The sequence below is a fragment of the Miniopterus natalensis genome, chromosome 2 (assembly GCF_054644295.1).
Source record: "Miniopterus natalensis isolate mMinNat1 chromosome 2, mMinNat1.hap1, whole genome shotgun sequence".
Taxonomy (NCBI): domain Eukaryota; kingdom Metazoa; phylum Chordata; class Mammalia; order Chiroptera; family Miniopteridae; genus Miniopterus; species Miniopterus natalensis.
In genome coordinates, this window is record NC_142082.1 from 121533514 (window position 1) to 121558815 (window position 25302).

Genomic DNA, 25302 nt, shown 5'->3' on the forward strand with positions numbered 1-25302 from the left:
CCATCTCCTCAAACCAGCTCCTGCTCAGCTGCACTGCTCAGCGCACCAGCTTAGGGCCAAACCGGACTGAAGACAACTGCTGAAGATGCTCAGCAGCACGCAAGGGTCCCTGGATGGGCCTTGACTAGACTTCCAGCCTTTCTATTATTCCCTGGAAGAATGGTTCTCTGGGAACTGACAGACACACATTATTTGTATCACAGATGATGTTTAGACCACCCCAGGTACACTGGGTGCATTTTATCATCTGTGACCATTTTCCGGGTATAAAATCTAGATGAACAAAGGTGGCGGATTAGTTTATTCTTCCAGGAGAAATCACACATCGCTAGGATACAGATTTTCTGACTCTGAATTCAATGCTTTTTTCCTTACGTTATACGCCTCCTTTGTAAATGTTGCATTGAATGGGCGCAAACATCTCTCCAGTTCTATTTTCAGTCATTAATTGGTCAAGATCTTTCCTGTAGAGAAACATACCAAAGGGAAATTCACATCTTCACTTCTGATTTCTGTGCTGAGCATTCCTGTTTTAATCCCTCCCCCACCTCTCTTCTAGGTTCTAACGTTACACTTCCAACTACTTGTATTTTATCTGTTACCCCCCAAAACCCCACACATTTAAATTATACTGTATATAACTAAGGCATCTTCAAAGGACTTGAAAAGTGGAAAGAAAAAGAAAAGTTGGTAGAAAGTATTACATCTAAAGGCAGAAAACATCCCAATTGTGAGGCAGTACTTTGTACTGGGTGACAGTTCCTCAGATTGTCCCTGGTCACTAACCTGCACTCTAATTATTCATCCGGCTTCCCAGGGAGCTCAACGCCTCTGACAGTGATTCTTCTCAAATCAAATGCTTTTGTTTAACATAAGCTAAAATTCAGTTGCTGTCTCCATGTTCACAAATATTTTATTCAATACTTATGTACTGAGAATGTACTATATTTTAGGCCCTGAAACATTTTATATACATATATATGTGTGTATATACATACACACATTTCCCCTAGAAAGCAAATAACTCACTTTTTTACCTAGTCTGAGGGATCAGAAAGGATTGTCTAAGGTAATGCCATTTGAGAATGTGTAAGGGCCTTGGGGTAAAAAGAAGTAAATTATTGTAAAAGAAATAATGCTCCAAACCTGGTCTGGGACAAACATTATTGCTGGATAAGTTAGTAATCTCCTTTAAAAAACTAAATTAAAACAAAAAAATGTTTAGCAATTTTCAACAACTGGTTATTTATGGGATTAATATTTGTCTTGGGAAACCAATCACTTACCCAAGAGGCTGGGGATCTTTAAAAAAAAACTACACTTTTTTGTTTGTGTAATCTACATTTTCTATAAATGTGTTTACTAGGAGAGAAATCTTTGACCTACCAGAGGTTTTCCCATACAGCAAGAGTATGATAAAACTTGTTCATAACTAAATTGTTTGGAAAGTTGTTACTGTTTCAACAATTACTTCTAGGTTCTAAAGTAGCCTAATGTCATAGAGAACAGAACTAAATGGGGACATTGGACCTGTGAAAAGGGGTGCCAAGGGATAGAAGCAAGGTCCAGATTGAAAGGAATTTTTGTCTTTCAATAACTGAATCTTATTCTTAAAAACAAAATAGAAAAGAGATGAAGGAGGTGATCGCATTTACACTTTATAAAGGTCAATATTTCGCTATTCCATAGGAATAGAAACGTCGGTGAGTCACAAATATGAGCAACATATTTAATTGTTAATATTCTAGTAGCTACATTAAAAAAGTGAAAAGAATCAGATCATTTAATTTTAATACTATAGTTAATATAACCCACTATATTGAAAATATTTCCATTTTAACATGTAAGCAATATCAAAATTATTTACTCTGTTGTTCATTAACTTCAACTCTACAATGCTAATCCAGGAAATTAAGGCGAAGTATTAAAAACTCTGATAAAGAAAAGGTGTATTTTTTTTTTTTTTTGCAATTTTATGGAAAACAAACAACTTGAGAAGTTTCATTTTCCTCTAATAAGATTCTTATTCAGAATGTGCTTTCTACGTTTAATTTCTATTAATATATTTTCTCACTGATGAACTCCTGGGTAACAGAGATAATGTATACTCCATGTGGAGAAGAGATCTTCTAATGATTACTTACTCACATCATTTTCACTGAACATAAAAAAATACTGAATTCAATAATGCAATATTTTACCTATTAGTTAGTGCCCTCCCTCCCCCAAATAAAAAGCAAAACAGTCAGAAAAAGCTAAGAACTATATGATTTCATTCATATGTAGGATATAGAACTTAAACTCATGGGTACAAACAATAGTGTGGTTGTTGCCAGAGGGAAGGGGAAGAGGCATGGGTGGAGGGTGAAGGGGGCCTAACATATGGTGATGGAAGAAGATTTGGCTTTGGGTGGTGGGCACACAGTGCAATATACAGATCTTATGTCACAGAAATCTATACTTGAAACCTATATGATCCTATTAGCCAATGTCACCCCAATAAATTTAATAAAGAAATACAAATAAAAAAAACAAACACCACTACCACCAACAAAACAAAAAACAATTGAACCTTCTTTTTAAACATCTTAACTGATCAAAGCATAGAACTAGACATTATTTAAGATGGTTTATTTGTTATAAAAATGTTTTGTTAATGTCAATTTCCTCAAGACTGAAATAAAGGTATTTGAATTTCTCCAAATTCAAACACAACTCTCTGTTATTGCTGATTCAACCAGTGTCTGAAAACAGATCCTGTATCTCCTAGTCAATGGACTTCTCACTGGTCACCTTTATAATAGAGAACTTAGATACCTAAGAAGCAGCAAAGGACAGAGATGCAACTGTACTAACTGTAAGTTCCTTAGGACCATGGCCTGTGTCCCAATGTTTCTGATGCCTAAGAAAGTCGCCTGGCACCTGATAGGTGTATAATAAATTTTTATTGAAAATAATCATAGCTAATACTCAGAGCACTTAAAATGTATCACTTGTCTGTGTGCTTTATATATTTTAAAACATTTCATCTCAAAAACAACCTTATGAGTAGATACTATAATTATCCCATTATACAGATGAGAAAACTGGATGATATACTTTTAATAAGACTTTAACATTAACTTTCATGTAGAGTTTGCCCTTGAACAATATGGGTTTGATCAGTGGGTTCACTTATATGTGGATTTTTTTCAGTAAAAAAAATACAGTCCACCCTCCCTATCCTCGGGTTTCCCAGGCAAGGATTCAACAAACAGTACTTTAGACCCACAGGTGAGAATCTGAGGATGTGGAAAGCTGACTGTATGCACTGTTCTATGTCATTTTATATAAGGGACTTGGGCCTCAGCAGGTTATTATGGGGGTCCTGGAACCAATACCCAGCAGATACAAAGAACAACTTAAGGTTTTGTTGAGTCAAAAGTTATATGCAGAATTTTGACTGCATGGGGTCAGTGTCCCTAATCCCCCAGATGTTTAAAGGTCAACTGTACTTGTAAATTGAATCCTGAAAAAAGCTATGTGGTCCTTTTTATGAGGTATACAAAATAAAAATTCATACACATCCCTCTGGATGGAGTGTTACTAGTGCACACAACATTTTAAAGCTTGACACTTCTTGGTGCATAAGTATTCAAATTTTCTCCATATATAGACACTACACCTTATTGTCAATAAATAATTCCACTTTAATGGCAAAGTAATAATTTAGACAGATACAGGGTGCACATTTGCAAAAAAATATATGCAAGCTGGTTTACAAGCTAAAGGAACAATTAACCAATAGAAAATACATCATCCAGTTAAGTCCATTGACACCAAGTACTTATTGTTGGGGCTTTACAAAGACTACAAAACTTTCCAGATGATTTATTTCACTGTTTCTGCCTATTTACATGATATGTTACATCAAAAATGTACAAAATATAAAATGTATACAGACAAATGTTTCACAAACTAGTTTAAGTTGTAAACTAGGTGGACCTACTGGGATGTATTGCAGGAATCTGTTTATGATCATGTTTGGACTGTGTTTTCTCAAAATGGCAGGGAAAGATTAGCAATTTTCTTAGGTCACATATTATACAAGGGTAACTAGTCACTCATCCAGCTACATATGATGTTTCACAACAGATGTGATCCACGTTTGGGGCTTCAAAGTCAGGGTGGCAATCCTCTGTGCATAAATGCAGCTCCGGTTTCCCTTAGGGCAATAGCACCGTGTGGGACCTACAGACTCAGAGACACTCTGAAAACTGCACAGATGCCTGCTGCTGTTATTGTTCTAGAGCAACTGACCCACGGTGGTCGCAGAGAGTAGCACCAGTTACACGTCCTGAAAGGAACACATTTTCACACGCACAGAACAAGACTACACCACGGCCAAGCCCTTGGGTGTTATAAACTTAAAAACCTGTCTGTGTGTGGTGGTAACTTCTCTAATGAATCCAATCAGTTTTCATGCACTCTCCTTAAAGCCTGCCATGACAGATGCACTTTCGGGCATTTTTACTTTTCCAAAAATGTACTGGCTTCATGTCCAGTTTTGAAGCATGCTCACTCTAGCACTGATAGCTCCTGCATAGTCATAACAACTGTAAATACAGAACAAACACACCAGGTAAGAACAGCTTTGAGGGTCTGCATTCTGTTTTTTGTTTGCAACGTACAGGAAATCGCAGCAAGTGAAACACCTCTTAACACCAACAGGATAAAAGACACATTTTTTGTGTGTTTGTTTTGATTTGTGCAAGTTTTTAAAATTATTATTTACAATACCTACCCAGTAGACTGTGCAAATCTAACCTTCTTTTACAGTATCCACGCCTCCCCTTCCACAGTGATGTCACTGCTTCTGTGTTCTAGATGCTGAATTTCTCATGTACACCAACAGCAATCAAAACAACATGCTCCAAACTAATAATAATAAAAAAGGAACAGGAGAGGAAAGCCAAATAGTTGTGCTCATGCTGCATCTAGTGCTTCCAGCTCTGCTGGGTAAAAATTCAAAATCTCCTGCCTTCTAAAACTCTTTCACCTAGAACTGGATGGAATGTAGCCACATGTCTTTGCTTTTAAGTGACGGTCAAAGAGGGTTTCTGGGTTACATGGATATTTGGGGGGAGGACAGGCAAAGTGATCTATTCACAAGGAAAAAAATACTGATCTTTCTCCCAACCGTTTCTTGGGGGGGGGGGGAAATAAAAGATCTATAGAGATGAGGCTACTGCGTTAACTGGCGTTGCTTGGTCGTAAATGAAAAGACAGTGGAAATTACCAATGGTTTAGGATTGAAACCAGCTGTTAATCTGTTGTAGAAATCTGTTTTAAGGCAGTGAGACAGCACCATAGGAAATGTTCCTTCTTTCACTGAAAAGGCTCAAACAAATAAAGCCCTAAGAAAGCCTTTTGTCAGTGTTGGCTAATAATTGGTATAAAACTCTTGTTAAGGGAGTGGGCAGGTGGCTTCAAAAGACCACAGTGGTAAAAACAACCTTAGAAAACCTGTGACTCGTGCGCTGCCAGGTGGCGGAGCAAGCCGCGCGCACCGGCCGTGGGGAGCTCCCCACAGCAGCTCTCCTGGAGGCCCCGGTTCCATTTGTGCTTTCGGGGGGCTGGCCCCTTGGCCTCGTTTCGGAAAGGGCTGAGCGCACAGCACAAACGCCGCCGGAGCCCTGTGACCAGCACCGTGTGGCACGGAGGAGGCGGACGGGTCAGAAGAGTGGGCCCTGCTCGGGGAGAACAGCTTGTCAGAGGAAACGAAATGAAGGGGGACAAAAAAAGGGTCTGTATTGTAAACTTTTAAAGAGGAAAAAAATAAAGTCCAGTTTGGCTATCCCATGTGCAGTCTATTCAGTTGCCCTATCGTTAGGGTCCTTTCCAGTTGAGTCATGGAGCCTTGTGTCACTCCACAGATACAAAAATGCCTAGAAATAAAACAAGGTCGAGCTTCCGTTTCGGTTTAGCGTCTTGGCGGTTCAGACTCAGTTCTGCTGCCTCCTCGGAGACCACGGCTCTGGGTCAGGAGCCTGGATAGGTGCTTTCATACTGGCAGTGGTTTAGTGAAAATCCCTTACTTTTTAAACCTTTTTAAAAAGCATAGTCTTTCCCCCCCAACGTTTCTCACCCTCTAGAGGGTAGATTCAAGAGATGAATCCAAGGTGTCCTCGTGGCGGCTGGTGTTGTCGCTGTCGCAGGTTTGTGTACCCGAGTAATTGGCTGCTTCTTGGAGTTTCATTAGCATATTCATCTGAGGAGAGAAAAAGAGACATGGGATGGAGCACTGACGCCGAGCAGCCAGCCCCGCAAAGGCGGCCCTGAGCCACCCGAGGAAACGGCTCGTCCCGTCCAAGGGAAACGGGAAAACAGTTTTAGATGCATCAGTCGCCCCTGGCTCCTATACGATTTCTCCCAAATATGACTACACCACCAAACCATAAGGACGAAATAAAGCCTCTAGATCACTCTTTTATTTGGGGTTGTGAATGAATACTGCTCCGGCAGGGCGACTGGGAAGGAAACTGTATCACAGCTGGACATCTGGGCTCATTGCTGCAGAGTGTGCCAAGCTTCCCAGCTTTTTGGCCGGGAGAAGCAGAAAGCACTGAATGGCAACTGAAAGTCGTGAGTGCTCCTGCACACACAGACGCACACACAGGCGCACACACGGTCCCCTGGGGGAGGGAGGGGGAGTGGAGTGGAGCCAGCTGCTGCACACAAGCGCACCATCTGCTGCTTAGGCCCTGGCCCCGAGAGGAGGTGACTGAACGAGGCAGGCCGTGAGTGTTTGAAGAGGGGGAAGGAAACAATCATTGTCAAGTTTCTGTTGTTGAATTTCTGGCTGAAATATGATTGATATATCACCGACAACAAAAGCCACCTTCTGGAACAATAGCGGCTGTCTCGAGTTTCCCAGCTTTTTAGGACAATGGCAATATTTGTTCCAGTAAAAGGGACATATGCATGAAAGCACCTGGGGAGACAGGCAGCTAGCATTTCCATGTATTACAAAATAAAAGGCAGCCACTTTCCTTGGATTTCGATAGACCTGCAGATCCTCTGTTAGGGAGGGAAGTTAAAAGGAAGATTGCTTACAAGCGAATTGTAGACAAGCAGTTCAACAAAGCGTAGAAAAATTGGCACGTGTCTTCATGAGGTAGTGGGCTTGTGTGTTTTTTACCAAGGGTTTCTCTAAATTGTAATAGTCTTTATATTATTTAATGCATACTAATTTTATTAATTTGTAAAATCATCAAAGTTGTCTTTTTTTTAAACAAAGAGAAATAGGTAATCTGATGCAATAGAAAGAAGTTAAAACGGAATTCCGTAGTCATATGTCAGGCTATGCGTGCCTGTGTGTTCCGTGTAAAATGTGTGTTCGCAAAATGCTTGTGATGTAAATGATAAACTGGTTATCACCAATTTCAGTAACAACGCCCTTCTGACAAAGAGGCTACAGTTATAGCGTATTTTAACGTTATCTTAATATTCTTCAGGAAAATAGTTTTCAATATAGTTTTTGGTCTAACTCTGAATTTATTAAATCAGTTACATTAAGAATATGAAATAAAAGTAGTTGGTGATAACCTCTTGAACTCAGGAAGCCAAAAAGCCAAAATGTCTCCATCAGCACAGTTTTCCTCTCTCCCTCTGTCCGGCTGTTTCTCTGTCTGCCTCTCACCCGCGCACCGCGGCCTCCGCGCGCAATCTGCTCCCTCCCTCCTGTCCTCGGTCCATTCCTCCCTCGTTAGCAGCTGGCTCCCTATGTGTTCAAGCGCCTGGGGGAAGAGCATTTGTACCCCAGATCTCTATTTTGAGCACCTTCCCGATCTACTAAGAAGAGCAATGGTCAATGAGGTCTGTTGGAAGGGTTATGAGTCTATCTTTGTCACAAATGTTTGAAACCACTTGGATGCTGAATGTTGTAAAAGTTTTGTGTTGTAATAACAGTGTTGTTAAGGTCTTAATTTTTGAAAATGGTGCCATATCCTAAAGATGTTCCATTAGAACAAGTTGCAAGTCTTAGATTTATAATAAATATAACAAGAGATTTACTTTGCCTTCTCATAGTGTGGCCTTGGGCATTCAAGTCCAAGGAGATTTTAAGAGGAAAGGAAGGTTACCTGTGATTCAACAGCCACTGGGATAAATTCTCATTTTCCACACAAGTATTTCCCTCCTCTCTTCCCCCTTTCTCCTTCCCCTCACCCATAGTCATAAATCTAGTGTTTATCATTGTAACACCTTGGTCAGGTCCTTATCATCTGTGGTAGTTACAAAGCTGCTCATCTCCCAGCATCCATCCTCTCCCCTTCAACATTTCCTCTATTCTGCCACCAAAGTGATCCTTATAAACTGCAAATCTAACTAGGTCAGTCTCCTGCTCAAAAACTTTTGGTGGCTCCCCATTCTCTGTATGATCAAGTTTTAACTTCCTACAATGCCAAACATGGCTCGGCATGTTCTAGCAACTGCAGACTTCTGTAGCTTTGATTCCTCCTGCCACTTCTGTTCGAATTCCAATGAGTTGTATATAGTTCCCCAAATTCATCCTTTTTATTATACAGTTCCACAATGTTTCACCTGCTGTATCCTTACTTTTGAAGGTCCTCTGTCCAACCACATGATGAACATCTACCATTCATCCTTCCAGATCTAGCTCAAGCGTCTCCCCTGTGAAGCTTTCTCCTAGTCTCTTCCTAAGTGGACTTACAGCTTTACGTAGCATGTACCTCTATCATTATTTTACTGTAACTGAGATAGATATCTCTTTCCACTACTGGACTGTGAGCTTCCTGAGGTCAAAAACATCTTATTTATCTCCTGATCACCGAATCTTAGTCCTGAGTACATACTTATCACATATTAACAATTGTAGGATAAAAACGCATTATATTTTTAAAATACAGTGAGCCTGGCTGGGCGTGGCTCAGTGGTTGAGCGTCGACCTAGGATCCAGGCAATCGGGGTTCGATTCCCGGTCAGGGCACATGCCCAGGTTGTGGACTCGATCAATGACTCTGTCATCATTGATGTTTCTGTCTCTCTCTCCCTCTCCTTTCCTCTCTCTGAAATCAATAAAGATATATTTAAAAAAAATAAAATAAAATACAGTGAGATATACCAAAAAATCTGAATCTTTGTTTGGACTTAAAACCGTATTTCTGACATTAAGTATTACATTGTTTCCCTAATTTTTTATTTAAATTGGACTATAAATATATTTTGACCTTACATTAAAATGTTAGAAATACAGAGAAATAAAAATAGATGGAGAATATTTACTTTCCTACAAGAACATATCTGGTCCAAAGACTTATTTTTAGATCATAAGTCTTTTGCCTTTTAGCATGTCATGTATATCATAACTCCTTGTTTCTTCAGATGTTTAGCAGATTAGGAGTCAAGGATGTTTTTTACCCCAATTTTCACTCAGAATGGAAGACTCTGGATCTCTTTTTCATACTAGAAGACACGAGCATTCAGAGCCAGGGAAAAGAGCATTTAATGGATTTAACTGACCAAGACTGTGGAAACTGGGGAAGTTGAGAGCATTCCCTAAGTGTCCCATACTCTACAGATTAACTCTGAAAATAAACTTTAAAAATACTTCTTTCCGAAACAGATACAGTTTTTCAAAACCACAAAGGTAGAACTGAAATTTATAAAAATGCATGTGAAATAACCCATATTTGTACCCTAAGGCTTATATTTACTCTATTACATTTTAACCATTCTAGCAGCAATTATTTAGTGCATGCTCACAATTATGCCACATTCAAACCAATTCCACCACTACTGTTAATTTCTATGAATAAACTAAAGGGTCAGGTGCCTGTTATAAAAATGTAAGTGCAGGCCTTTAAATAGTTTAAAGTCTAGATCAAAAATCCTAAATAGGACATCCCCGGACTCCGTGAAGGTCTAGTATGTACTTCTGTGACATTACGGAATTCTTTGACATTTTGTGCAAATTTTGTGTGTGTATGTGCATTTTATTGGTGAAAGAATATTGAAAATTTATCAGATTCTTCACATGTAACCTCCAAAATATTAATAATGACCAACTGGAATGGTGATGATACACATGTGTTGGGGTTGATGGTACAAGGGTACTCCATAGATATCAAGTCATTTTATGTCTTTGAGTACAGTCATAGATTATGATTTTAATAATTTCCTTCTGATTTAAGTAATGTAACGGTCTTTATTTCATTATGTTTTCTTTCTGTGCCGGTGTGCAAGTCCAGAAATCTCTTTAGTCATAGAGTGGCAAGACAACAAACATGTTACATTTGATATCAGCCTATAGGAAGTCATCTAGAAAAATAAAAAATACATAAAAACTAGATTTTTTCCAAGTAATACTATGTACTAATATCTTCAGAGTATTCATACTTTGGGGTTTTATCTACTTTTGTTAAGCCATACACAATTGTAAATTGAACAAGGTTGGGAGAATACATTTCCTTTGATTTCCACGTCAATTTATTCTTCTTTAATTGAATTGTTGGCCACAGGAGACTAATTCTAAATTAAGTCAAGCTAGAAGATATATGTAAAATATTCTTTGGTTCTCCAAGTGTACATTAGATTATATTCCTTTTGTTTCTTTATTTAAGAACAAAGTTCTTAAATACCGAGTAAATTTAGTCATGCAATCTAAAAATTTAATTATCTTTTTATATAGTTTTATGCATAACAAGAGAAAAATTATCATCATAAAGATTATTTTTAAGCATACAAATTTGGCCTTTCGTTTTAAGAAATTCACCCAATGAAAGTAGATTAAACGTAAGAGTTAAAACTGAGTATCAATTTCAGAACAACCCCAAGTATTATCTAAGACAACTATTGTCTTTGGTGCAAATGACTAAATACTAATGACCACACACTGCAATCAAGATTCTATAGGAAGAACCACACATCCGCTCCTTACCAGGGGATCCCCCTCCGTGTCAGGCTGTGGAATGTGCTTTGAGGTTGTGGCTTCCTTGGTGGAGATGCAGCCCTCATACCCAACATCTTCTGGTCGCAACTGAAGTAACGCTGGGCCCTCCTGAGGCACAGATGCTGAGGTCCATGGGTAGGTATCAAGCACCCACTTTGAGGGATCTTCCCAAGGTGCCCGTTTCCCATACATCTAAAAGGGGATCAGATATTTAGCACATATAAAATGCATTTAGTAAAAAAGGCAATTGGTAATTGAGTGATTCCTTTGCACACTGAGTTTTTATGGGACTTTCAAAGGAATTACTGTGTATGTACAATTTTCCATATTTTAAATATATAACTGTCTATATAGCTCACTTTAAACTTGAAGGCTAGAGAAATAATAAAGCTGAATATTGGGGAAAGATGGTCAACATTTGGGGGAGAGTGTGAGGGAGGTTTATTTTAAATAACATGTTGAAATGACTGCCCAATATTTATCTTTATTAGTAATTTTACAAACCAAAAGAAAACTCGAAATGCAGAAAGAAAAGTTCCAGTTATGGAGAAATGTACAAAGCTATGCTAGACACTTAATAGAATTCTCCACTAAAGTGTACCCTGGAAAGATGACTAATAAAAATAAAAAAGAGGGACTTCTTTTTCTCTGTCTAGTTCACTCTACTCAAAGTTCCTTTGAGAATACTTTCTCTGATAACCATTTTCCTCAAATTAATTTCATTTAACAATCTTGTTGCTTCCTGTAAAAACTCTTTTTAGATGTTTATTTATAAGGTCACTAGTGAAAGGAGGAAAATATGGGAAACAATATCATCAACTTTGTGAGGACTCACATGGAGGGAAAGTCAGTAATTAAAAGGTGATAAAGGCGGTTAAAGCACTCGCAGCGGAGTAGAGGGAGAGAATGAATCCAAGAGACATTAAAAACCATGCTGGGCAGGGCACACTGAGGAGACTGTAAGAAAGTGTAAGGCCACATGGGGAGAGAAAGAGAAGTTAAAATGAGGAGGGCAGTAAAGTGGGTGCACCAGCTCTCCCCCATCTCCCGAGGGCAGTCCTGGTTGCCAGGAGCATATTGGGTCGCAGGTGGCATTCTTGGAGGTGTTCTGTGTCGCTTGCTGTGGTTCAACGAGACAAAAGCAAAATGGTGGGCAATGAGGCCTTGAACTGCCTTTGGGTTTCTCCTGGACAAGACGTATGTGGTTGCGGAAGCTTTGCCTTAAAGAAATGAGCCCAGGTCTTGGTATTTGTGTATTTTTTCAGGAGATGATGGGAGGGGTAGCAATCATGAACTTTTTAAAATAGTTCTCTTGTTTTGGAGCAGAAGTTCTTTTAGTTAAAAACTTACTTTAGAAAGGATGTAAAACAGCTTGCTATACAACTTAAACTAATTGAAGAAAAATGTGTAATTCTTGGAAAGCAAATGTTACAAAAAGAATATGAAAGTCTAGAATCAACTGATGCCAAATTTTTAAAGGATCACCAAGGACAGCAAAATAGGTGATTGATAAAACGGTAAACACATCCGATTCTATATTTCAGAGTTTAACAGATTTAAAAAATAATCGAAAAAAGAGAAATTTAAATATTCAGAATGAGAAGAACTCATTGTTGACATTTCAAGAAAGATAGAATCACCAGAATAAAAATCAGAATCCCTTGCATCACCGGGTGTTTTTTCCAACTAGAACATCTGGCACAGAGTATTCCCCATATGGTTCCTCACCAAAGCATCAGCCTTCATTTAAAAAGATATTTTTCTATTCCTCTCAACTCAGATTGTCATCTTTGCAATTAGGCTTTGTTTTTCCACCTCTTGCTCCAATTCAAGATTCTTTGCTGCAGTAGTAGATCCAAGGAAATGGTTCATGATATAAGTGATTCTTTTCTTCCCACTCCTCCAGAAGACATATATGGACCACCCAGGAACTCAACTTCTGGCTTAGCACAGCCTTCAGCAGCAATGAGAACTGTCTACCCACCAAAGGGTTTTCCTTTTTTAAAAATCCTTCCCATGTTCTGGATTTTCCTCCCAAACTCCTTACATCATAGCTGATTCAGCATTCACACTAACCTACTACTCAACATCCAGAACCCCAGCAAAAAACTTCAACATTTTTATCCTTTTTAAAAAATAATTTTGAAATATCTTTCAGTTTTAGTTGGGAAACTGATATCATTTTTCTGGTTATACTTTTCTCCAAATGGAAGCTTTACAGAATTATAATTCTCAGGATAGTGTTTTATAAATAATATGTATTTAAATATTTTTTTAAAAAAATGAGATCTAAGAAATCTAATTGTTTTAAGTTTTTGAATTTTCCATAAGCAACAACTGCCTAAACCTTGACTGAGTTAGTGAAAAGAAGATTGGATTCTTCTATAATAAGGTAGGTAATTACACGACAGAAAACATTTCAACCTTGAGTTTTATAATTCTACAATTTCATGAAATTTCAACTCTAATTTAAGGAAATAGCAAAACTAATGGAAAACGGATAATATGTTTTGTTGAAGAAACAGGGTTTTCTTATTACTAATATGTTTTGACCTTTTAGTTAAGAGTAAATAGAAAGCTGGTTGCAGGTCCGCATGAGAGGAACAGCAGAGATGGTGCTAAACCAACTTGTCATAGAACTGCCTTAGAATTTCAAGCACTCTCTCAAAAACAGTAAAGAATTTTACAAGTGATGTTAAAGGGCTTCAAACAATAAAACACTAAAAATGGACCTATAAACAAAAACTATGTGTTGCAAACTATACAATAAGAGAATAAAGATCATAGCTCATATAAACATGCCTATTTTATAAGATGTAGGGCTCTGCACCTAATGGGCTATTTAATTAATGGGCTATTTAATAAGAACAAGTCTGTAAAAACCCATGGCAATATATTTGGCCTTAAATGTGTAGTTACTGAAATAGCCATGTTTTCACTCTCTTCTAAATATTTATTCTCAGAACAGGCAAAAGTATTACATGTTAGTGGCTCTTTAAAAGTTTACCACTATATTTATATAGCTCATGCCTAGTTTTCTGCATAAATATCCAGAGAAATGAATGTTTTTGCATTTAAATGAATGATTTTTTTTAGTAGTATTCCTTTGTATGGATATACCACAGTTTGTTTAACCATTTACCCACTAAAGGACATTTGAGTTGTCAATTTTTGGTGATTATGAATAATGCTGCTATAAACATATACAGATTTTTGTGTAAACAATAAATTTTCATTTCTCCAGGAAAAATACCCAGAAATAAGTTGTTGGGTGTTATGACAAGTGTATGTTTAACTTTAGAGAAAGCTGTCATACTACTTTCCGGAGTGGCTGACCTATTTTGCATCCCTACCAGCCATATGAGATTTTCAGTGGCTCCATATTTCTCCCCAGCATTTAATATTGTCATGAAAAACTTTTAGAGACACTTCAGTAGGTTTGCAGTGGTATCTCACTGTGTTTTTATTTTTACTCACCTAATAATTAATGATGTTTAGCATCTTTCCCTGTGCTTAAATTAATGATGTTTTTAAAACAGTAAAGAAAATTCAGTCCTATACCTGAAGACCTTCTCTTACTGCCTCCAGAATATAAGGTACCAAAGAATAGTTCCAGAGATCCATGAACCATACTCTAGAACCTTCTACATCCATGGGGCAAGAAAGAAAAAGTCGGGGACCTGAGAAGAAACAAATAACAAAACATTTTAAGAATAATTATATTTAACAATCTAAACACATATTTAGACATGATATGGGGGAAAGTAGGATTCTTAGAAAATTTTAATCTTGGCCAGCTTGGTTATTATTAAAGTATATTTTACAAAAGACCCAATCTCCTCCAGACTCTTTTCTTTTTATACTAAAATCTTAATAAAAAAGATGATATATTAGAGTTAGGAGAAACCTTAAAGGTCATAATCTAGTCAATCTGTCCCATTTTACAAATGACGAAACTTGTTCTGAAATGAATTGCCAAGTATGAAATATGTCATTCATTTTTCTAATCTATACTGTGTGTTTGGTGAGTATGTCTTAATGATCCAGAACAATGGGAAATGGACTTTTACACATGTAACTTAAGAAATATACCAAAAAAAACTTTATGCCAACTAAAGAAAAATAATTCAAACAATGTTGTCTTCATGAAAAATATAAAATACATGAATTATCTATAAAACACCTAAATTATCTCTAAAATCTTCTCTCACAACTCTATTTGATATGAGCCATTAGCTAAAATTTGTTTTTAGCATAAAAAGGCACTCTAAACAGATACAATTTATTTCAAACGGTTATCTGATTTTTAGAATATGTCTATATTAAACTTATTCGATCTCAGTAATATCTTAGTAAACCACAACTGTCAGACAAATTGGAGATTCAAAGCTTAGAAGGCAACCTTTCGGAAAGGGAAGAAAGAAAACAAATCTTTGGAAGCTTGAGAAACATAAGCTTCCCTTGTTATTTTCTACCATTCAGTCTGGCCATCGTTACCACGTACTCTTATAGTTCCTGGAAAATGGCATATTGCAATTTTGGAACTCACCAATGGTAACATCAGAAGAACTGTGTGTTTCCAAAAAACTATTGAGATGATGCCATGTCTTAGGAATCCAATCTATAATTTTGACTAGGTCATTATTGCGTATGTTCCTTTCAATTTCCATCTCTATCAGTTTCCTTCGAAGATATCTGCCTAAGAAGCCTTTCACTGGTTCAGTGTGGTTTGCACATAGTACCCACCTACAAAAAGAAAAATACATATATCAAAAATCTTTACATAGTTAAATTTTAAGTCCATAACAATTCTCTTTCCACTACAGAGTTCCTATTTCCATGGGTGTCCACATTTCAATGATCAAAGGAGCTAAGACGTCTATTAGCATTTGAGCTATTATGCAACTAACTCTTCTTTTTGAGCTAAAGAGAGGCTCCTGTGCGTCAGAAGTGAGTGGGAGCATCCATGCTGAGCACCCTTCTGCAGGAGAATCACAAATCCTGAAATAGGAACTCTCTTCACAGTCCTCACACTTAGGAGAAGTGTTCTGCTTTAGCTAGTGACATAGTGAGCAGGAAAAATGCTTCTTTTCTTTTCTTTTCTTTTTTTTTTTAAAGAAACACTTCTTATTACAGGTTGAGGATCACACAATGTCTGCTTGAGAAAGAGCGTCATAGGAAGTGAGAATTATTTTCACACCACAGGTCACCGCAGGCAGGATCTGTCAATGCACAAATGGAAAAACAACAACCAAAGCAAACAGAAAAAGACAGTGGGGAAAAAAAGCAAAAACTCTCCAAAAACCAAAAAACAAAGCATTCAATTTATCTTTACCTGAAATTGTGATGCAGCTCTAGATTTGGTGATGAAGAAACTCCCTGATTCATTGTTCCAATAATATATGGACTGCAAAAAAATATAAAAAAGTAGACTATGCAGATATACTGAAAAGTAAAATACATTAATGTATTAAATTGTCTTAGAAAACAATTTAGATAATTATGATTATTCCATGTTATAACTGGGCTTTAAAAGGGTAATTCTGTAATGGTAGCTTGCAAAATGACAAAGATCACTGAACTGGAAATTAGGGTTTGGTGTTGTAATTTCAGCTCTCGAATTCTAGGTGAATCATTTTCCCTCTCTGAGCCTAAGTTTACTCATCTATAAAATAAAAAGATTAGACGGAATAATCACAGTGGTCTCATCCCACTCTAACATCTTATGATTCTCATGCTTATAAAAAAAATCATCAATTTTTCCTCTATTATTATTTCATAGTTATTTTAAAGGTTCTTAATAGCATGAACAAGTTTGTATTCTTGCTTCAGTATTTATTTTATGCTGATCTGTATTAAAAAGTTTAAAAATCTCTAGCAGAGATTAATTGGAACACTTGCAACATTAAAACTAATGCTTATTCTATTGTACTTATATGCCTTTTTTTAAGAGGTCATGCTAATGATCTTAAGTGGGTTTTCATATTTTTTATACCTTATTTTAACATTTTCTTTCATTTTAAATAGTTAAAAATTAGACCCATTAATGGAGAAAGGTATATCTGAATATATAAAATCTGTCTCTACAGGAACGCTGAACTGAAACTTTGATATGGACTGAGAATGAAACCAGAGCTCTAAAGCCTCATTCTAGTTCTTACTTTTCCTTTCAAACATCCTATCATTGATACAGAATCCCAGACCTCCTGCGTATCTGTTGAAGCTAACGTCATTGGGTAAATCATGTTTCCATAATCATGCCTGGAATATAGTTGTTGAAAGAATAAGCAGATTTTCTAAGAAATACACAGAGCATTTTTAGCAGTAATGTGTAGTATTAACGAAGGCTTCTCAAATTAATGACATCTGTTACAGGTCTTAAAAGGCAGGAAGGCATAAGAAACCAAACTTGATCACAATTTTTTGTGTGCTTCATCATTCAAAGTATTTCATAAGCATACCATTTGTTGTATTTACAGTTGAGGAAACCATTGAAGATATCACTCAAAGAGCCCACGTGATGAAGATTATCGAGGATTATTACAGCTGGGAGCTCTGCAGCACTGTTGTCAGCACGGCACTGCTCAGCCAGGCTAGCCAGATATTGTTGCAATTCCTTTACAAAAAATAAAGAAAACAAGCACATCAACAACAAGTTTATACCACTGGCAAGAATTTCATATTATAAGAAGAGCAGACTCTGTCCTCCATTCAGTACCTTTGATTAAAACTCAAAGAATATTCTACTGACATAAACCCTTATTCTACAAAGCCAGTACACAACACCCGCAACAAATATAAAACCGAAACGCCAAAGCAGATTTCCCAGTTGCCTTTTCCCCTGACGCAAAGCAGAAACAGAGTTCCTGATGTGAGTTCTGAGGATAAACCACAAATATTAAGACTTCACTCCTGTTTTTTGAAATTTCAATGATAAAAATAGATTTTAGCAAACCTTATGATTACAAGTATAAAATAAATCCAAAATGGCACCCCTAAATTTCCACATATGCTTTAAACATTTTAATTCCAATTCATTTCAATGGGGGTGGATCTGAAAGTCCTGCCCTGAGACACAGATAAAAGCATGGTTATTTATTATTTATTTATTTATCTGCATGCAACTGCTCTAATTATAAATAAAGCAAAAAAGTTGTTATATTCCACTGGGTTAATGGACATTACACTTAGCATTTCGTGAGCTTCTTGGTTCTTTTACAGTCATTATTTCTTTTTAATAGCTTTTAATCTTTGTAGGATAACCAGTTCCCTGATTGACTGCTCTCACAGATGCGTAGGCCAAAAACGTAATTAGGTTTCTTAGAATTATCCTAATCAGTAAGAACATTTCCATAACATTTGCATATTTACAATGACATTTTCAATTTGTAAGTCTTGCTCAGGGTTAAAAACAATTCCATGATCTCTATTGCTGGCAGCCAGGTAAATTATGTGAACTGCTCACCCTAGATGCAACTCCCTCTGTCAGTAATAGTTTCTACTTTTAAAACTAAAAGTAGAAAGGGGTAAATGACATTAACCAGAGTTTTGAGGTATTTAGTAATATATTCAAGTTCACATATAAAATTTATTAAGGAGCTAATACACTATCTTATATTAAGCCAATCACACAGAATAAATATTGCTGAAATCAGAGATTACAGAAAAACATGTTTAAACTGGTGAATGGTCTAGAGAATTTCATGTATCTTATTTATATCAATAATCTAGCTATATTGAGTCATTCATTTACTTATAAAATATTCACTATCTACTATGTTCATAACCAAACCTTGGGGTATATATAAATAATGAAGCATTGTTCAAGTAAGTTTAACATTTATTATGAACTTAACATTTATTAAGTACTGTTCTGGGCACAGGGGTTAAAAAAGTACTCAGACTGTCTTCCCCCACAGACTTTAAGAGTTGTCACATTAGGGACTGAAACTTAAATATGATAAATCATTTGATGTCATAGTGTATTAGGAGCTATGAGAGGTGAGGGGAGGAGATTTCACCTAGCTGGGGGCTGTCAAGGAAAGCTTTCGGGAGGAGGTATTGCCGGAATTGGGAGGGCGGTAGGCACATGTATAACTAATGAACTTACAAATGGGATGTGAAACATTCCATAACAGGGTAAAGAGATGTGCCTGTAGGAGAGAGAAAGATTACTTCCAACTGGGTGTTCTCCATGGACTTCACAGAGAGGTGGAATTTGAGATATATCTTGAGTAATGAGTAGAATTCCAAATGATAAACATGCAGTTATTTATCCCTTCAACACACCTTTAGCAAGTACTTACTATGTATCAAGTATTCTGGCACCAAGGATTCAGGGAATGTTTCTGTATTTCGTGAACTTAGAGCTGATATACAGAAAGGCAGGTCAACAAGTAAATCACAATACAGTGTGATAAGTGAAATGCACAACACACAATAGGGAAACTTAGGAGCAGCATCTAACGCAGACTTGAGGTTCAGAGAACAACAGGGTAAAGGGGTGGGGGGAACTATCACAGTCTAATGAATAAAGAGGGAAAGGTGGAAGGCAGGGGTGTGTGATGTGTTTGGGGAAATAATGAGTGTTCTGTTGTTGCAAAAGAAATGATACATAGTCGTGGTGGTCACATGAAAGCAAAAACAGAAAAGACTTTGAATTCATTCAGAGGAATTTGGATTTTACTATATAAGCAACTGTGATCTATTAATTTCTTTTTCAGTAGGGAAAAGCAGTTTATTAAAGGAAACATAAATGTGAAGGATATGATGATTAATTATAGATGGAAAAGCTTTCAAGAAGCACAGTACCCAGAAAAGTAGGTTAGGCTTGTGTGTATGTATATAACTATACTTCGCAGTAAAAATACATTACTTCAAAAAAGTATAAAGCAAAGATGTTGTTCAGAGCCCACAAGGATCACTTGTAGCTGCTGGAAAAGACTTTCTCGTGGCAGCATTACTGCTATTAACCCTTTGTTTTTAAGACTGAGCAGTGTTTTGATGCTTAACAACAGAAAAGCTTTCCAAATAGAGCGAGAAGAACAATGAGAGGCAGAAACACAAAAATGTGATATCTAGGTAGGAAAGACCCAGTCACATATGTGCGGTGAATGTCAATAGTGGTAAATAAATTGGAAAGGAAAGTACGCAACCTTGAATGATTAGTAAGGTTACTGGAATCTTCCTATTGGCAAGGATGAGACATTGAATGTTCTGGGAATCCGAGGAATGTAGTCAAAATCATAATTTCAAAGCGTGGAAACTATATTGTAAAGGAGAAAAGGGAACCAGTCAAAAGAATACTGAATGTGTAGAAACTAAAACACACAATGGGACTCAATGAAGACAGAAGTGTGGGAAGATTTCTGATCATGCAGAAAGCAATGGGGAAAAAATGGCAGAATTTTAATGTGTCAGATTTTGATATTTCCCATGAGGTGAAAGGATACAGACAGGAAGAGAGAGAAGGGAAATTAAATGCAAGTTGTGAATCAAGCAGTGAGAAAACAATGATAGTAGCCCAGCTGATAGTGTGTTAATTTGGGCGGGAGGGCGGACACAGTAGAGATGGATGGAAGATGATGGATTTATGATTATTTTTTTCAGAGTTAAGATTGGCATTTAGAAAAATATATATTTAGTGTGCTAACATAAACATCTTTGTAAGCTAACGGAAAGAGAGCTGGCACGGCTAAAAGTAGTGTCGATACAAGTTGACACCAAGGGAGTCACCCAGATGGGAACAGATGTGGGAGAGAACAGGGTGTGCTGGAATATTTTTACTTACTGGTAGGTGAAGGAAGAGTAGTCAGTGAAAGAGACTAAGAAGGAGCTTTCTATACAGTAGGAAGGAAACTAGGAAAAAGTGAAAATCAGAAGCATTTCTAGAAAGGGGGGGTGAACTGTAGCAGTTTGCTATATGTAAGGAGGGGGGGTTCAGCAGCAGCAGCACAGTGCACTGGATTTGGTAATTAAGAAATCACTGGGCGATTTTTGGAAAAGTAGGGCCATCAGGTTCTATCACGGTTCACTCTCATCTTGAGAAGGGTAGTCAGTGGAAGATCCCCCCGGGAATCTAAGAAAAGCTATGGAACAGTTGCAAATAGAAATCAGCCTACGCAAAACATTTTGTCGTATAAATTAAGAGCTGTTCAGACCTTTTGGAACTCCTCTCATGACTCTCACCTTAGCCTAACTGGGGACGAAGTCTTAGATTGAAGAACCGATGCATTAGCACTAAGGTCTCACGCCCAAGATCAAATCGGGCAGTATAAAACAGGTGTATCTACCCGATGGACAGCGATGATGAAATGAATCCCGTATTTGAAAATATACACAGAAAACAGCAGTTATATAAACACTGTTGATCATTGCTTTCTCTGGTTTTGACTCTAGGCACACGAAAAATAAATCTGCCACGTCCAGTTTTCTGATCTCTCCCCACCTAACATTGCAGGTGGCTTCAGATGGCCACACAGTCTCTGCTAAACCCATCTCTAGTCTCGGGGCCACGGTATCGAATGTCAGCAAGCAGAACTGTTTCTGTGTGCTGCTCTCAATCAAAATATTCCAGCTGGCAGCTTGAGGGAGGGCTTGAAGAGTGAGAGGAGGGACAGAATGTGAAATACAGACGTACCAAAAGCACGAAAAGCTTTTTTTTTTTTTCTTTTGATGGTTTATTGTTCGATGTTTTGGAATCAGTGAGTGCTTTTTGGCTTCATCCCTTCGGTGCCATCTATGGCGCAGTATAAAACACATCAACAATTACAAAGCGCCAGTTTTCAGGGACAGGGTTTATTATTTTGTGCCTCATTCCCACTTCACTTAATAAATCGACACTGCTAGCAGCTACCCCTCGCACAATCTCACTTTGTCATCCCTGTTCCTTTATGACCATTCTCACCTGCCACTCCCACGAAAACAAACCAAACCAAAACAAAAAACAAAATGCCAGTGTAGATTCTCTCACACTTTGGCAAGAATTAACCAAATTCTCTGGCAACAGCTCTGCATCCAGCATGACTGATAGCTCACTCCTCTCTTACAAACATAAAGGAAAAAATAAACATTTGTTAGTTGCATTTTGCACTTTCTTGGTGCTGACTGCCACAGGATTTGCCCACGGTTGTTGTTTTTTCCCCTATTACTGCTTCTGAGCATCGCTAGTTGTATTCGAATACTCCTGGCAATGCTTTTATTCCATTATTTTGTAATAACAAAAACTAAATTGACCTAATAATGGCACAAATTATTGTATTATAAAATAGCAGAAAATTAAGAATGTTGGGAATATTACAGCAAAAAATGTTTAAGGACACATACAATGTTGATAAGAACAGCTCTAAGCACTAAACATTTTTTTTTTTTTAACTGAAATAAACAGAACTTATATATAATAGGGAATTTAGAGGTAAGGCAAATTTTAAAGTTAATGTTAATTAACCTACTTTGTTTTCCCATAATGAAACTACATCCTAATGAAGCCCAAATCAATCTGACTTAAAACCTGATTTTAAGTGATGCCCAACTTCATCAGAATGTCTTGGTTTCCTGTAATAAGTCTAGCCTTCTATTTTCTAACCACTTGTTTTCTCTTAAAGAGAGTGATGTTTAAAGAGTTCTGTCACATCAACACTGAAGGTATGCCAAAAAGCACACTGAGGGTGACGAGGAAATGCCAACCCTTTTATCATTTTGGCTGAAAAGGGAAAAAAAATATATGTTAAAAGGTTTTTAAATAAAGAGATGAGGAGACCCAGAATTCACAGTTGGCATTAAACAATGTTGGCTGCAGCCGGCAAACGATCGTGTTCTTCCTACTTCTTAGAAAAGAGTCAGACACCCTGCCCCAGGTCCCATGTCTCCTGAGCGGTAATGAGTAAGGGTGAGTCAGCCACATTCTGAATAGTGCCGAGTCCCAAGGAAATATTTGGAATACATGTTTGGAATCCATTTCTTCTAGGCTGCCCAGTTAGTTAGCACATAGCTGTTTATTTAACTTTAAGAGATCCCATCGTGCTTTATGACACCATTGTTCTCCTTGAAAAATACATGTAGGGCAATTTTGAACAAAGTGCTGTGTGTGAGTGTGCGTGTATGTGTCTAAAGGGGTCTGTGCGTATTTGTTTAAAAAAAACCTTCAGTGGGAGGCAAGGGCTATAATTAATAACACAGGCAACACTTACACTGCACTTGCTATTGTACTGCTATCTTCCTCACACACAGTATACACACACACTTAACTTACTAAATTAATTGGTTAGATCTAAGGGTTTTTTGGTTGAGTCTTTAGGATTCTTTCTCTATAAAATCATGTCATCTGCAAAAAGGGAACATCTTGCTTCTTCCTTTCTAATCTTGATACGTTTTATTTCTTTCTCTTGCCTAACTGCTCTAGCTACGACTTCCGGTACTCTGTTGAATAGTTGTGGTGAGAGTGGGCACCCTTGTCTTGTTCCTAATTTTAGAGAAAAAACTCAACCTTTCATCACTGAGTATGATGTCAGCTGTGGACTTGTCATAGATGGCCTTTATTTCGTTGAGATGCGTTCCTTAGATGCCTAATGTATTAAGAGTTTTTATCATGTTGAATTTTGTCAGATGCTTTTTCTGCTTCTATTAAAATGATCATATGATTCTTTTCTTTCATTTTGTTAATATGTTGCATCATGTGATTGATTTGTGTATGTTAAACTATTCCTGGATCCCTGGGATAAACCCAACGTGGTCATGGTGAATGATCCCATTAATGTGCTGCTGAATTCAGTTTGTTTTCTTTTCTAGTAGTGTCCATTTCTGGTTTTGGTATCAGGAGAATAGTTGGACCCATAAAATGAGCTTGGGAGTGTTCCCTCCTCTTTGATTTTTAAAAGAGTCTGAGAAGGATCGTTGTTAATTCATCTTTAAATGTTTCATATAACTCACCAGTGAAGTCATCTGGTCCTGGGCTTTTCTTCATTTGAAGATTTTTTTATTACTGATTCAATCTTCTTACTAGTAGTTGATCTACTCAGATATTATAATTCTTCCTGATTCATTCTTGGTAAAAGTTGTATATTTCTAAGAATTTTTCCATTTCTTCTAGGTTGCCCAGTTTGTTAGCATATAGTTGTTCATACCATTAAAAACTTTTTATTCACTAAGCTACATGTATGGTTTATTTCAAGAATCCACTGGATTTCTGGTCCTTTGGGAGTCATGTTTATTTCTGAAAATTTGCAGGCCTAAGTTTTCTGAGAGTTTGGGTCAGTTTAGATCATCTAACCAGTTATGTGGAAAAACAGCATGGCCCAGTATCACGTGGATTCCCTCATGGACTACTCATAACACATGCAATTTCCTAAGAGAAACTTAGGTTGAATTAATTGAGAATGAAAGAATAATTATAGGAAAAGTCTAGTGTTAGGTGTAAACAATTTCTTTTTTAAGATTTTTTATTTTACTTAGAATATATAAAAGTACTAACTAGGTGTTATAGCCTCTCATGCCTATTTAGAAGCTGAGGGTGTTCAAGCTGACTATTATGGTACATGAGATTTGAGTTGATGCTAAAAGGAAATACTGTTCAATTTCCTAAGGTTCCTACGCAGAAATCCTATAGAAACATGATGTAAGCAATTGTTGCTCCCAGAATTTCTGCCTGGGATATTCTAATTATACCCAAATCCCCATTACTGCCATACTTCAGTTAATCCCTACTTACTTATTAAAACCCAGACCAAGTACTGACTTTTTATAAAGCTCTGATTCCTCCAGGGATTGTTATTTTTACCTCTTGTATCTATAGCACTTTTCCTGGGTCTCTTTCTACTCCAACACTTCCTAAGATAAATCAGATAATAGGGACTCTGCCATTTTCTTCTGTATATTCCCAATGCTTGTGATAACTTAATGGTATCGAACAGCAAAGTCACAAAGCAGCATTTAGACATCTACCTCCTATTAGTTTTAGTCAAAGAGATGGATACGTTTCCATGTACAATATGGAACTTTTACTGTCTTACTGCCTAATTGCTTTAGACACTTACGGATGAACAGCAGCAGTTCTCGTAGGAATCTGTGACTTACCTTACTTGACTTGTGGTCCACATTAAAAGTAGCAATTGCATCCTCTGTTTTCTTCCTCCCAGATTTGGTTATTACATATTCAGCAAGTTTGTTTGCTAAATAGGTCTTTCCAGTACCACTGGGTCCCGAGAGTATAATCCTGTGATGCTCCATCAACAAGTTAAAGTACCTTTGGGTAATTGGCTTAGGGATCAATGTATCAAAAACGAAACTGTCCAAACTGTTTTCCTCTACCCCTGAAGGAAGAAACAAAGGGAACAGCTTGCCTTATTGTTCTACAC

General features: G+C 37.2%; 1 protein-coding gene across 3 annotated transcripts in view; it reads right to left on the minus strand.

The window, feature by feature from the left end:
- Nucleotides 1-3665: 3665 nt before the first annotated feature.
- NAV3 (neuron navigator 3) overlaps nt 3666-25302 on the minus strand; it is a 314747-nt gene continuing 293110 nt past the window's right edge. For all 3 annotated transcript variants that reach the window (XM_087814524.1, XM_016199414.2, XM_016199413.2), the window contains 7 exons: nt 25022-25257; nt 17413-17567; nt 16287-16358; nt 15501-15697; nt 14513-14631; nt 10940-11143; nt 3666-6250 (listed from right to left, as the gene is read on the minus strand). In XM_087814524.1, coding sequence (XP_087670650.1) covers nt 6131-6250; nt 10940-11143; nt 14513-14631; nt 15501-15697; nt 16287-16358; nt 17413-17567; nt 25022-25257 — 1103 coding nt within the window. In that variant the 3' untranslated portion in view covers nt 3666-6130. The remainder of the gene's footprint in view (nt 6251-10939; nt 11144-14512; nt 14632-15500; nt 15698-16286; nt 16359-17412; nt 17568-25021; nt 25258-25302) is intronic.